The sequence below is a fragment of the Engraulis encrasicolus genome, chromosome 3, assembly GCF_034702125.1.
Source record: "Engraulis encrasicolus isolate BLACKSEA-1 chromosome 3, IST_EnEncr_1.0, whole genome shotgun sequence".
Taxonomy (NCBI): domain Eukaryota; kingdom Metazoa; phylum Chordata; class Actinopteri; order Clupeiformes; family Engraulidae; genus Engraulis; species Engraulis encrasicolus.
This window is the reverse complement of record NC_085859.1, coordinates 43,311,350-43,326,638: the sequence shown is the minus strand read 5'-3', so window position 1 is coordinate 43,326,638 and position 15,289 is coordinate 43,311,350. Positions and strand designations below refer to the sequence as shown.

The window sequence follows — 15,289 nt, the reverse complement described above, 5'->3', positions numbered from 1 at the left end:
TTTTTTCATCACAATGTGCTGTGGTCGATGTTGACATCATAATGTACAGATGCTTCACAATCAAAAGCATGTGACAATAATGATCCTATATAATATAGCCTCTGTAGCCTAGTATGGCAGCCGGAAGTTCCGCATGCCTCCACCCCCCCACTTTCAGCACCTGCCCTGCAAAATATCTGTGCACACCACTGTACTTACTGTACTTTTGTATTACCTCCTAGTCTAGAAATCTAGACGCCCCTAGGGACCGCAAATTGAATTTTTGCTGTACGGGTCTGGCTGCGCTAGGCTAATTACCTCCACCAAAAGGGGTTGTTTTTTTTACTTTTGATTGGGAGTGTTTCCCAAAATCTGTTAACTGTGCAAGCAACTTACTTGGTTAAGATATGAGTGCAAACATCATGCAAAGACATGAGCTTTCCGCAACCATGAGCATAAAAGACATCACATGGTAAAAACGTGAAATGTAAAAATCCCTTGTATCTCTGTCTGTCCCAAAGGATCTGCAGTGGCTTGCTTGATGTTCGCAACGTTCTGAACCATAAAGTCAAAATTGGACTGGGAACAGGTATAAAGCAAAATTATTAAAGCTTTGATATCAAGCTTTGTTTTAGATTTTTTAGATTTTAGATTTTTTAGATTTTTTTAGATTTTTGTTTTAGATGTATTTACTTTAAAGGAACAGTCCACCGTGTTTCAATAATAAAGGTTGTTCTTCTCTGACCGGAGATGGTTTCACTGTCATCCCAACCTATCTCGTCTTCGGACATGGCCCCACGTGGCATTTGCTCCGCCCACGTTACTGACTAGGGCCACATCTGAAGACGAGACAGGTCAGGATGAACATACTTTACTACTGAAACACTGTGGACTGTTCCTTTAACACTCCAGGTTTGTCAGTGTAATAATTATTATATTAAAAACTGAAATAAGATTCACTTACTTTTACTCATTACTTACCCTGTGTTTGTTTGTATAGCTTTTTGGACTGCTTATGCAACTTGTGTTTCAGCTGAACTGTTTGGTTAAAGTTTAAATTAAGCCGTTAAACCAGAATCAAGCAAAATTGTAAGATTGCCAAAAAATGTCAAAGTCCATTGGTGTGCTCCATTCCAGTGAGCAATTGGGCTGCTTGGGATGGCCGTCTGCGGGTAAAAACAGGGAAAAATGGTCCATTTGGCGTTTTTTTTCTGCAGTTTTATGCCCATAGAAATCAATGTAGTTTGTTGAAATTGGGTGGAATTTAGCGCCTCTTGGTGGTTTTTGAGCACCTTTTGGGCGGGATTTGATCCGACACATCTGGCAACACTGGCCAATGTCACCACCACCAATACGGGAGGGCCCGGGCTTCAGCACAATTATCCTGTTGGCCCCTCTTATAGCTCCACCCCTGGATGTAATGTTTGATGTGTATTGTAGCGTTGTAGTACATCAAACATGACATGTACGACTGAACTCCCTGCACTGTAGATGTAGCAGGTGGCTACTCGCCCTCCATCCTGGATGCTGTTCGCAGGGCCCTGGACACCTCCAAGGCCCTCACCATCCAGGACCCCGAGCACCAGACCCTGTCCTTCGAGGAGGTCTTCAGGCTGGCCACGCTGGGAGGCAGCCAAGGTACGGGGAGGCATTTGTTAAATTCTGTACATTTTGATTCGTTTTGTGTGTGTGTGTGTGTGTGTGTGTGTGTGTGTGTGTGTGTGTGTGTGTGTGTGTGTGTGTGCGTGTGTGTGTGCATGTGTGTGTGTGTGTGTGTGTGTGTGTGTGTGTGTGTGTGTGTGTGTGTGTGTGTGTGTGTGTGTGTGTGTGTGTGTGTGTGCGTGCGTGCGTGCGTGCGTGTTATTTTTTTTGTGGCGAGCTGTGCAGTGACCCTATAAGCAGCTAAGCAAGACCGTCTGTCCATCAGTAGATCAGTCCATCGGTCAGTCGATCAGTCAGAGACCCGTTTTCTTTTTGGAGGGATTGGACACGACATAGTATGTTTGTGGAACTTCTGTAGGCTCTTTGTGCACACATTCACACTTTGCTGGAAAGACTCAAAGGCTTATCCCGTTTCTCCAGAATCGTCTATAATCTCCAAAAAAAAAGTCAAGTTGTATGCAAATAATTATGTCTTCAGATGAATCAACTGCGGCACCAAATTGCCAAATTGCTAAATATGTGGCAGGTGTTTTTTTTAACCTATGGTAACCTGTAGTGTTTGTACATCTATTTATTATAGTATTAGTTCTTTTAACCTGTCATAAGATGATGACTGCAGACTGAAGCAATATCCGCATCGCCACATTTACAGATACATTCTCCTTCAGATATTTTTATGTATGTATTTATTTTTCTCTGTTTTACTTTTATTTATTTTTTTACGTAGCCTTATCCCTGGATGCAGAGACGGGAAACTTTGAGGTAGGGAAGGACTTTGATGCCCTGCTGGTGAACGTGTGTGCCCCTGATGGGCCTATGGACATCTGTGGACCTGAACCTATTAAGGTTAGTCTTCCTATTGCATGACATTACATTGCATTACATTACACTTAGCTGACACTTTTTATCCAAATCGACTCAGTTATTAGCAGGGTATTGACTACAGTCCCAGGAGCAGTGTGGGGTTAGGTGCCTTGCTCAAGGGTACCTCAGCCATGGAGTGTGGTAGGGAATGGTAGGATGGAATTCGAACCTGCAACCCTCTGATTTCAAATCCATTCTCCTACTACCCTGCCTTTAGTTGTTGTAAGTGAGCTCTTGTCCAAAACGGCATAAATGAAATCTGATTTTGATATAACATCAGGACAATTGGAACTGGGTTAATATTATCTGATATTTCCATACATGTGAAAGCCACTGCCGTTGCACACGCAGAACGTCACACAATCATTTTTAGGTGGATGACAGTGGCTATATCAGGAGCATTGGCTGTAAATGGCGATCAAAAATAGGCTTTTGTTCTCAAGTATGAAACCTGAAATCTCCTGCACCTAACTATCACCCTAACGGCTTGAACTATCTGGCGGGTCGCATCAGGCCCCCTGGCCTTATGTTTGACATCCCTGACATAGATTAACTTCTGCCATAATGTGGGGCATTATTAGCCAGGCCGCACCCTCCTAGTGACGCAACAGCTTAAACGTATCTACTAGTCAGGTCAAGGGAAATGCAAGTACTTTCTGAGCTCCGGAGAACTCGGGAACTCCTCCCACATTGTCGGGAAGCAATCAACTTTGAGCAGCTCCAACGGCCCTGGGTAGAGGAGTGTTCAAAGCAGTGATGTGGGTTAAGCAGAGTGTTCTACTGGGACTAAGAAAATGTTTGGTTTAAACTTCGGCACAGTCTTTTCTGGCCTCGACCAGTAGCAACCAAGGGGGTGGGTCAACCATGCCGTTTGAGAAACGGTAATTGTTATGCTCTAGGTCAGACCAAGTCTCGAAGAGATTTGAAAGTCGATGATAATCAGGCTAGGGCATTATGGCTTGGAAGGTCCAGATAAGGCAAACGTTACGTAATATTGCGGGAAAAAGTCCAAGGAGCACACTGGTCAATAACATGGCCAGGCCCAGCCATGTTGACCTTCTGTGTCAGAGTTTACAGCCCGCACGTAGGCTTTAAGAGCCACTGGGAGAAATCCCATCGTCATTGTGACATAGCACTCCACAGCACACAGTGCACACAGCGAAACTGAATTTAGGCCTCATCCATGCGAAAGGGCCGATAGTAGTATGTATCCATTGAATTTTGGAGACATGGCCCTTGTTATGATATAATGATTTGCTGTTTGCAGAATGGTAATGGCTAAGTCATAATGAATGACTGAAGACTGTGCTATATCTCACAGTAGAGTAGGATTACTATAGGCCTACTACATGGTAGTAGCAGTTGTACTATGGTTGAAAAGTCTGAAAAGAGTGACTAGTGTAGCATACCACAGGCTGATCACGAGGCTACAAAAAGTAGTTGTACTGTATATATGAATACTATCATATGGAACATACTGGTGTTGTTAGCACTGGTGTGCTAAAGCACCTGCCCTTACTGGACAAAAAGTGCCCTTTTGAAAGGTTGTTTTTTTCCACAATGTATGGTACTGTGTTCAATATAATATAATATAATATAATATAATATAATATAATATAATATAATATAATATTATATAATATAATATAATATAATATAATATAATATAGCCCAGTAAGGACATTTCCCGTGCCCCCCGCCCCCCACCTCAAGCACCTACCCCCCAAAAAGTCTGTGCAAGCCACTGCTAGGGAGTATAGTGGTGTCGTCTCTGTTATCAGGATAAGTAGCCTAGCCACTACCAACCTACAGTGTAAGCTTAGAAATTTGCATTGTCTGCTGGAGGTGTGCGTGCGTGCGTGTGCGTGCGGGTGGTTGACGTTTAAGGCCGTAACACACTTAAAGGAGGAAACCTATTCCAATTCCTGAAAAATTGTGTGGAAAAATTGAAAAAAAAAAAAGAAAAAAATGGGGATGTCAGTGGTCCGTGGAATTTTTGGGAAAATGTGTCCTGTGGTGTGACATCATTGGTGTGACATTTCTGTAAGATACAATAAAATGATTAATATTCTGCACAAACATATCCCCAATGCTCTTTCTGCTATTGTTCCTTCAACCCCCACCCCACACACACATTACTACCCACCCGCACCCCCACCCCCAACCACACACGCCTATGCATCGTACAGGCAGACAACTGTGATTTCACTGCATGGTTTCACTGTATTACTTGTAATAATTGTGTGAATGTGACAAATAAATCTCCTGGTATCCTTATATACTTGCATGATGCATGAAAAATAAGTAAGGATTGAGTAACACAATGCCTAAGCATATCACACCACAGGACATGAAGTCACACCACAGGAAATTCACTGCATTGTGGCCATTTTAATCCTTTTGTAGTCGTGATTGACCTCCGAGCTCATGCTAACTAGATAATGATATTGTGTTTAACCTTAATATGTATTTTCACTCATAAAAAACTTTTTTCCTTCCATAAGAGCAGTCACACCACGGGACACCATGAATGAACCTAAGCATTGTGTGACAGAAACATTGCAATATGTAAACATATTAAGAGGTTAATAGTCACCTTAAACTTCCACACCACTCTCCAATAACTGAGGTATAACTGGTTAGGAGCCTGTCTTTAAGACCCTTGTAGTTGGTACTGCAGCTGCCCATCCACAAACCTGACTTACATGTCACCCCAAAGGACGCAATTTGTGTTACGAAATTGAACTTGTATTGAGTTTTTTTCACATTCATATGTTTTAATATAAGGTTAATATTTATGCAATCATGCCAAATGCTTTATAAATGATTCAAAATGGTGTTGGTTTATTTTATAGCTGTATATATTCCAGGTTTTATTAATGTTACAGTCACACCACAGGACATTTGATATATAAACCTTTCCATAAATCTGAACAAAATGTTTCTTCTCATCTAAGACTAAGATGAAACATGATGTACCACATCTTCTTTCATTCACATTTGTTTTCAAGAGGAAAAATATAAATTTAGTAGGTTTTGAACTAATGTTACGTAAAAACAGGGCGTCATGTCAACCACCCGCGTGCGTGCGCGTGTTCGTGCGTGTGTGTGTTCGTGTTCGTGTTCGTGTTCGTGTGTTGTCAGCTATTACATTACACCTGTGCTTAATCTGTAACTAACGATTACTCTGTCTTACTTCCACAGGTTCTTCTGGAGAAGTTCCTGAATTTAGGTGAGAGTTTTTTAGGCGATTGTCTTATTGTGTAACCCTGCCTCACACTCCACCCTGCCTCCCTACTGCTCTATTCAGATCTCTGGTAACACCTTATTAACCCTTTCATGTACAGCCTCTGTTAGAAACCTGTTCCAAAATGGTAATGACAATGTCTTAGTGCAGGGGTGGGAAACCTTTTTCATTCGAGGGGCCACTTTTAATTGTATAGAAAGTCCTTCAAGGGCCTACTCTGAACACAGACCAAGATACCCCCGTGCACTTTTGGCCTGTATTAAAGGCGGCCACCTATACAACAGACCCCACCTTCACTAAGTCCCCTGAAAATATAATTTCATTGTATTTCAAATGTAATTTTTAACACTTCTTAACAAAATATGTCACATTTCATGTGAAACGGCATAACATCAAAATTATGTCAGGGTCGGATATATACGATGGCCTCAAGGGCCGTAAACGGCCCACGAGACATAATAATAATAATAATAATAATAATAATAATAATGATAATAATAATTGTATTTGTATAGCACTGTATCATACAAGGGATGCAACTCAAAGTGCTTAATAAATGAGAAAAAAAACACAATTGTTAGAGATGGATTTAAAAGGAGAGGAAGATAGGAGAGGCAGAGATAGCAGGAAGGCAGAGGAAGAAGAGATAGAAAGAGATTGTAGAGTCACAAGGTCAACGTAGGTTAGCACCAGGACTCTTAGATGGGTAAGGTCCATAGTGTCTGGGTCTAGCATAAGTCATAGATAGTCACACTGAAATTGGGCGCTCAGATGCGGCCCCTGGTGGCATCAGGGGTGAGGAAAAACTCCCTTTCGCTTGATTCATAGTTTGTAGGGGGAAAAAATCTCTAGGGCGCATAGCAAACGAACGCGGCGTCGCCAATCTTCTTTTGCGGTTGGGTGGGGGTCCTTAGCAGCTTGGCATCAGTGGACCTGAGAGCTCGAGCAGGGGCATAAAAAGAGAGCATGTCAGAGATATAACTAGGGGCAAGTCCATTTAATGCTTTAAATACTGTCAGCAGAATATTAAAGTCAATTTTGTATGAGACAGGTAACCAGTGCAGGTCTGCCAAGACAGGGGATCCAATGTCTTAGTGTGTCAGTTGAGACTCTCAGTAATGCAGGTCTGTGTGGTGGCTAATCATCTCTTTTTTATATTCCTCACACAAATTTGAGTTCTTTTGTCTTCCATCCTTTGAAACACAGCAGTGAAACTCTAAGTAAAGTCATGATGTGTTCAATGTCCACAGGTGATGACCGCAACATCAAGGAAGTGTTTGTGGCAGGAAGGAAGGTGGTTCCATTTGCAGACACGGCATGACCTGTCGACTCACCATGGTACTCGTATTCTGGGATGGCGTTTATGGGAAACTGTGTCCATTTGCTTTAACATGAATGATTGTTTTGTATTTTCATATCTTACGGTTCTGTGAAATGGACCTTGAGCATTCGTTTCAATGCAAACCAAAGCAAAAACTCACACACATTAAGTAGGGCTGTAACGACACACTCAACTCACAATTCGGTTCGCTTCACAATTTTTGACATACCATACACCCCACGATTTCTGAAATGTATCTCATTTGAAGCTTGGACGCACTATCACATCGAATCATATAGTTGTTTTCTGGACTGAAAGATAACTTTGAAAAGGTGTATCACGATATTGTCTCCTTACATCACGATACAGTATCGTGACTCTGAGTATCATGATTTCTCGGTTTGATCCAATATCGTTACAGTCCTAATATTAAGCATTAACAGTGGCTAACATTACTCTAAATAATACATTAATGTTGGTTAAGTATAAGCTTCATACCAAATAGTGCCAAAGCTCTGAAACAGAGCTCATGTAGCATTAAAGCGCCACTTTCAGTTGGGTCTGTAGACAAATATTTATTTTCAAAAATCACATTTCCTAATGTAAACACTTTGAATACATACTTTTGTAGTACAAAAATATCCTTTTAGACAAATAGACTGGGGTGAATTGGACGGATGAGCCAACTAGGCTCAAGCCTAGGGGGCCACAGACCCCATGGGGCAAGGACAAACTACAGTCAGTCAACCCTTCAACCCAAAGGGCCTACCAGGTATAGTGGTTCAAAATGACGCTTTTGCACACATTTGTAGTTGGACTGGTTGCGTAGGATGTTATCCCAGTGGGATTGTCATTCAAGTGAAAAGAAATCAAACACTCTACCCACTCTACCAAAAAAAACGTCAATACATCCGACCTTCTTCAAGTTGTGTTGAAATTTGTTTGTGGAATGTACAGAGTGAGGGATTTCTTTACACCACAGTGCGTAGTACCATATCCTAGTAAATAAACTATATGAGCCCACCTAGTGGCAGAAAATAGTTTTACCCGGCAGGTTGGCAGGAGGTAATGCAATAGGATGCAAAATCTGGCCATCACAAATCTCTGTGTATCTGTTTTTTCTGTTTGAGTCTATGTATTAAGTCATTGCAGAGGGATTTTTGAGGTGATGACGTGGCTGTGCTGGGCTATTACATGTTAAACAGCTGGGCTAAACAGTTCAACAGTTTGAAGCAATTTAGATGTCATTGGTTCCACAGTTTCACCCATGGTACGATGCCAGACTATGCTTTGGATGGTATAGTCTGGCTCGCCAGGCTAACCACACAGACACACCAAAAGAGACAAACGTGGTAACAGTAGCATAGTGTACATATGCCAGGCTGGGTTCAAGAGAGATGAGCAGTGTCCCTCTGTATTTTTGGGGGAGCCAAAACTATTTTTACCCCGGGCACTTTATTTCTTAACCCGTCCCTGCAAATAGCGGAATAGCACAACTCTTTTTAAAAAATGAAAATGTGTTTATATAAAATATTTTGTATATTCTCAGGTTAATTTTTAAGTGATTGTAAGAGAGATCTTTGAGTAAACATATAGAGGAAAAGTGACATGTTACATTTTCTTTGCTAATACTGTGTTGTGATTCTTTTTTTTTTTTTTGGTTCTTGTTTTTTTGTTTGTTTGTTTGATGCTTTGATTGTCTTGCTTTATCTTCTTTGTTGTAATTTGCTATTATTGAAATGTAAAATAACTGAGAAGAAAACATGCCTTAAGACTGTCCTACTGCCTTAACACTGTACTGTGTGAATTTGTATCTGTAATTTGTACGATTACCAGTAATATTTGAATAAACCAAAGCATTACATAAACTGTGCTTATTTTTTTGGGATATACAAAAATGTATTCTGGCGATAAAAGCAACAACACTTTGAAAACACCATACATGTATAATATTATATAATATAATATGATATAATATAATATAATGTAATGTAATGTAATAATATAATATGATATGTATAATATTATATAATATAATATGATATAATATAATATAATGTAATGTAATGTAATAATATAACTTCATTTAATTTAATTTTACCTATCTGTGACAAAAGCAGTCAGTCGGATCAGTCTGTTTTTGAAAATGTGTTTCCAGGTCTTATACTCACAGTTTAAAGACAATGTGTATGCATTTGTGCATGTGTGCTTTGCCTGTGTGTGTGTGTGTGTGTGTGTGTGTGTGTGTGTGTGTGTGTGTGTGTGTGTGTGCGTGCGTGCGTGCGTGCGTGCATGCGTGCGTGCGTGCGTGCGTGTGTGTGTGTGTGATGTCTGTGTCACCTGCACCATTTGTGAGTGACAGGCCACACAGGTGTCCATGATGCCAGACAGGTTTCCACATTTGTCTTTACTGCCCTGCTAAATGTCACTGTCACTGCCATCTGACCATCTAACGTACTGACTGACAGCATCACACAGCCTCCAAGTGCAAGTGAAGTAGTGAAACTGGTGTAGAACTAGTGAAACAGGACTAGCCTCTACGCTCCGCTGTAGTCACTGTTATGGCTATTGATTACTTTTTTTTTACTTTTGTAAAGTTTTTTACCTCTATTTTAAGTTATGTGCATTTTATTTTTCAATTGTTTTTATTTAGTATGAAGTCCCTTTGTGGTCAATTGTTGTTAGGTAGATGTGTTATGAAAAAAGCCTTGACTTGAGTTGACTATACTGCCCTACAAAGGCAACGTGCAGTAAGTACATCAACATTGAAGCAGAGGAAAAAAGGCCTTCAAAATATTGATATTATAATTACTGTTGTTACTGCACATTTGACATAGTGATATCTCTAAAACTGGACACATTTGGACCATAAGGACAAACAGGTTAGTTGTCCCGGGCCCAAGGAGATAAAAGAGGAACGCCAGAACGCGGTCCTCACGGCACTGTATGCATTGAGAAGAGGACGCTTTTAGACGACTTCGTCCTGGGGCCCAACAAAAGCTGACAGTGTCCCTGGTTCCACCTGCCATTAAATTCTAGTGAAATTCTATGGTCACTAAGAGCGATGCGGTTATGGGAATTGTGCGTTTGGCCCATAGATGTGTATAGAAGACTTCTAAGCCCATGTGCATGTGCCATTGTCCTTGTGCACATTGTGAATCAAAAACCTTTTGGATTGCCATCTGGAAACCCGTAAATGAGCATAGTGAAATTGCAATGTATAATGTCTCGTGCATTCTCATCACTCAGTTGCCTAATATGTAAAATTACAAACCAACAGTATTGAATAATCCGGCTTCTGAGGTTACAATCTTGCACCCACTATAACCAGTGAGGATTTCACCAATTGCCTAGTGCATTGAATTGCTGAAACAAAAGGCTGTTGGTGATTTCACTAGTTGGTGCAGCGAATGGCTGGAACACATTGTGGGTGCAGGATGGTAACTTCTGAAGCCGGATTACTCGACACTGCCAACCAACGATAAATTGAGGAACATCTTTGCTGCATGTATGGTGTGATGATGAACACTTGTAACCACAAGAGGGAGATAGAGTATTCTTAAAAGTTCTTGGCTGCTGCTCTGTTCCTGAGGCCCACAGTTGTAATCACAGGATAGTTCTGAAATGTAGTTTTTTATTTGTCATTTTATTTTTAGCCCTATATTTGTATCTAGAATTATTTGAGTTATGAAATTATCACCAACTCCAAATAAACCAACTCAGAGGAATGAAACCATTCAAGCACTTTCTGAGACCATTCAAGCACTTAAAGTGGTCTGGCTGTCATCAGAATTATTGAAAGGGATTGATCTTGTAGAGATTACATATTCTTCCATATTTAGCCATTCTGGTAAAGATCTAGTTGACATGAAGTTCTCAGAATACTAGACATACAGTAGGTCTAATAATGATGGTGAGTCATTTTTTATTTTATATTAAATTGTACTTTTTTCTCAGCCTCTGGCCGAGGTGACACCTGACACTCGAGAGCCTATATGTGTGAAGGAATGCTGTGGTGTGGTATTGTTTGTGTAGATTCGTCACCCTCACTCACCCCTGTGCAGTGTGAATAATCAGAGACTGTGTGCTACAGTGCAGCCAAGCTGACTGGCTGGCTGGCTCACTGGCTGGCTGGCTGGCTGGATGAGTCGCCCTGCCCATGGGAAGAAACAAACAATTCTGCTCAACCACGCATGATCTGTTGCAATTACAAACCGAGGGTATGAGTCGAGGTGCAGCAGTTAGTTGAGGTGCACAAAACTACAGTATAGTTTGCAATCTCTCTACCTTTCTCTCTGTCTCTTTCATTCTTTCTTTATTTTTTCTTTCTTTCATTCTTCCTTCCGTTCTTTCTCTCTTTCTTTCTTTCTTACTTCCTCTCCAAAGGAAGACATTCAGTCCAACAGTGGCACACTAATATCAGAAATACTACTGGATATCTTGCTGTCTTTCCTCCACACGTTTCATCATTCTGTTTCACATTCCTGTGAGGTTGTTTAGGGACTGTGTTTGGGACGGGGACGGGGACGGGGACGGGGGTGGGTTGCTCGTTGTAGGTGTCACCGAATAGTCCCGGCAGCCCACGCAAACATGTCACTTTGCCATCTGTCATTGAGCTGCAGGCTGTTACTGGGCCTCGTTGCACATAGAACTAGCTAGCGCTGCAACTCCTCAGCTGACAGACCTCAACAAGGTGTCAAAATAAGCAGAAAGAGAGAGGAAGAGGAGAAGGGGACAAAGGTCAGAGAGAGAGAGAGCCAGCAAGAGAGAGAGAGTACTGTAGAATGCAAGGCAGAGAGAAAAAATGGAATGCAAGACAGAAAGAGAAAGAAAGAGAGAGAGAGAGAATGCAAGACAGGAAGAAAGACAAGAATGCAAGACAGAAAGAGAAAGAAAGAGAGAGAGAGAGAATGCAAGACAGGAAGAAAGACAAGAATGCAAGACACAGAGAGAGAGAAAGAGAGAGCAGAGTGCAGGACGGACAGACAAATGGATAAAGTCAGTAGAGCTAAGCAGCGAGCTGCACTGCACAACACTAGTCTCTGCTCGACAGACAAGAGAGCGGTTGGTTGGTTTGTGGTAGAGGAGAGGGTTAACAAATGGGATTGCCTAGTGCCTGCCCCACAACAAGAGCAGAACAGCACAGCACACAGACTGCAGCCAGCACATGAGTTAGGACCATGTGAGTGGGCGGACCCAAGGGAGGGGCAACTGGGCGTGGGTGGAGCCGGGGGCGGGGCGAGTGTGAGAACCAGGCTGGTCTGACTGTGGACAAGGGGGAAGCAGACGGTGACGTCACAGGGACCTTTCTCCTGGTTTCTGCCTCTTTCTCCGTACTGCCCGCCCCTCTCGCGTGTGTGTGAGTGTGTGCGAGTGTGCTGGCTGTGTTTTCTCGCACGTTTGAGTCACTCGAGTTGCTGTAGCTGCTGACTCAGGGGGCTGTACACAGATTAGCCTGACTGGAGTGGAGGGCTCTCTCTTTGCCTCAACTTCCCCAAGAACTTACATGCACAAACATCTGTTATTTTTATTGTACATCCGCCAAGGGAGGTTTTGTTTTCTGTCGTGTTTGTCTCTCTGTTTGTCAGCAGGATAACTCAAATAGTTTTGAACGGATTTTCATGAAATTTTGTGGAGCTGTTGGATATGACAAAAGGGACGAGTGATTCAATTTTGGTGGTGATCTGGACCACGATCCGGATCCAGGATTAAAAAATAAATAAATAAAAAAAAGATTCTTCACCATTGTGGGAAAGGCAGATTTTCACATTCCAGATTCTAACTCAAAAGGATCAAGTCAGCCAGTCAGCTTGGCTGCACTGTAGCACACAGTCTCTGATTATTCATACTGCACAGGGGTGAGTGAGGGTGACGAATCTACACAAACAATACCACACCACAAATAAATACGGTGCAACATGGTCAAATGCTCTAACAGCCTCCTTCTAGTTTTGCTGTTGTTTTTGAAAAAGCAGTATATCCCCTGTGCTCCTGTGCCTCACAATCAGACAGCTGAGACTGTGATGAAGACGCCATGTCGAAATGTTAGTCTTTTTGTAAATGAAATGTAAACAGCATCCAAGTCTCAGTTGCTCTGGTGATCCTCCTTCATGATCTCTCTCTCTCTCTCTCTCTCTCTCTCTCTCTCTCTCTCTCTCTCTCTCTCTCTCTCTCTCTCTCTCTCTCTCTCTCTCTCTCACACACACACACCACACAAACACACACACACACACACACACACACACACACACACACACACACACACACACACACACACACACACACACACACACACTTTTCCCTTATAGCGTGCTTGCACATACATGTTGGATGTTCAAAACACAGACATAATTCTTCGGGCTGCGCTGGGCTAAGAGCCAAGGCCAGTCCAAAACAACAGCAAGATCTCTGCGCCTTCCTCAGTAACAATAATGCCAAAGCACATGAATGCCAGAGTGGGAGGAGTCTCCTTAATTGGTGTTGACACACAGAGAAGCTCTCTATTTCTCCCTCTCCCTCTCGCTCGCTCCTTTCTCTCTCTGCACACGCACACACACACACACACACACACACACACACACACACACACACACACACACACACACACACACACACACACACACACACACACACACAGAGCACTACACTGATGCTCTCTCTCTCTCTCTCTCTCTCTCTCTCTCTCACCCCCAACCCCCATGTTTCTCTATGAGGCAACTCCTCAATGAACTGCCCAAATCTCCTGTAATCCCCCGGCGGTCTAATCTGTGCGGCTCAATGGCCTCACCTCGCCGTGTGCAGCACAGCACAGCACAGCTCTCGTTAGGCACAGCCCTCGTTAGCGTCACCACTTCACCTTAAATGCCACTAGCTTCAGCCTTACCTCAAACACCTCGATAGCCTGCCATCCCCTGTGTCATACTGGTTTAAATACGTCTTTACGTCTTCAACACCTGTATCTTGTTTCATGCTACTATTGTAATACGTCTTCACCACTTCACCATAAAAACCTCTGGCATAAACACCTCCATCTATTTAGTTTTATATATACTTTCGTAATACTATACATCTTCACCATAAATACCTCTGGTTGCTTTCAGCCTCACCACAAACACCTTTATAGCCATACCCTGTTTCATACTGGTTTAAATACGTCTTCACAGCTTCACCATAAATACCTCTAACTTAAGCACCTCCATCTTTCTTGTGTCATACTATTCTAATACTATATGTCTTCACCACTTCACCATAAATACCTCTGGTTGCCTTCAGCCTCACCACAAACACCGCTAGCTGGTGGCGCTATGGTGTAGTGTGCTAATTCACTTGGACCCAGGCCTGTGTCACTCGTTTGTTTCCCAAGCCTGTCCCTTCTCTTCAACTTAGCCTACTCCCTGTCTCCTCTCCTATTTGATAAATAAGACAAATAAAATATACAAAAGTATCTTTGAAAAACACAATGTAACCTAACCTAACCCAAGTCTGTCAAATACCTCTAGCATAACCATACATTTCCTCCTATCAGCAATCTTCACTCTCACCCTAGATTAGATTCTTTATTGTCCATATATAGGACATTAGTTTTCACATCAGACTGTTCAGTTCCATCAGGTTAGATCTTGTAGTATACATCTCATTTGCTATACACATAGACACCATTTTCACACATAAACATTCTCAGACATCCATGTACAATACATATACACACATCTAATCATATACACACAATATACATCATTCTACTATACTACACTACACTGCAGTACACCTCAAGCCATTTACTGTTCTAACCTCACACTGAATACCTCTTAACTCATGTTACCTCGCCATGTGAAGTGGAGGGGTGTGGCCCTCTTGCTCTCTTTAAATACTCCTTATTCTGCGAAAGCCACAACACAGCACAGCGTCTCACAGTTACTGGAACATGGCAGACCACCCATGACAGAGACGAGAGAGACAGAGAGAGAGAAAGCTAGAGAAAGAGAGAGAGAGAGAGAGAGAGAGAGAGAGAGAGAGAGAGAGAGAGAAGAGAAACAGACATAGACATAGACATAGACAGACAGACAGGCTGTTGTTGTTGTTGTTTTTGTGTGTGTGTGTGTGTGTGTGTGTGTGTGTGTGTGTGTGTGTGTGTGTGTGTGTGTGTGTGTGTCTGTGTGTGTGTGTGTGTGTGTGTGTGTGTGTGTGTGTGTGTGTGTGTGTGTGAGTGTTTGTGT

The 15,289-nt window shown here is 42.2% G+C and overlaps 1 protein-coding gene across 2 annotated transcripts in view; it reads left to right on the top strand.

Moving 5' to 3' along the window:
- The window catches only part of gda (guanine deaminase), a 19,608-nt gene extending 10,667 nt beyond the window's left edge, over positions 1 to 8,941 (top strand). For both annotated transcript variants that reach the window (XM_063195485.1, XM_063195486.1), the window contains 5 exons: positions 501 to 568; positions 1,471 to 1,617; positions 2,369 to 2,487; positions 5,710 to 5,737; positions 7,003 to 8,941. In XM_063195485.1, the coding sequence (XP_063051555.1) occupies positions 501 to 568; positions 1,471 to 1,617; positions 2,369 to 2,487; positions 5,710 to 5,737; positions 7,003 to 7,073 (433 nt within the window). In that variant the 3' untranslated portion in view covers positions 7,074 to 8,941. The remainder of the gene's footprint in view (positions 1 to 500; positions 569 to 1,470; positions 1,618 to 2,368; positions 2,488 to 5,709; positions 5,738 to 7,002) is intronic.
- Positions 8,942 to 15,289: the final 6,348 nt, after the last annotated feature.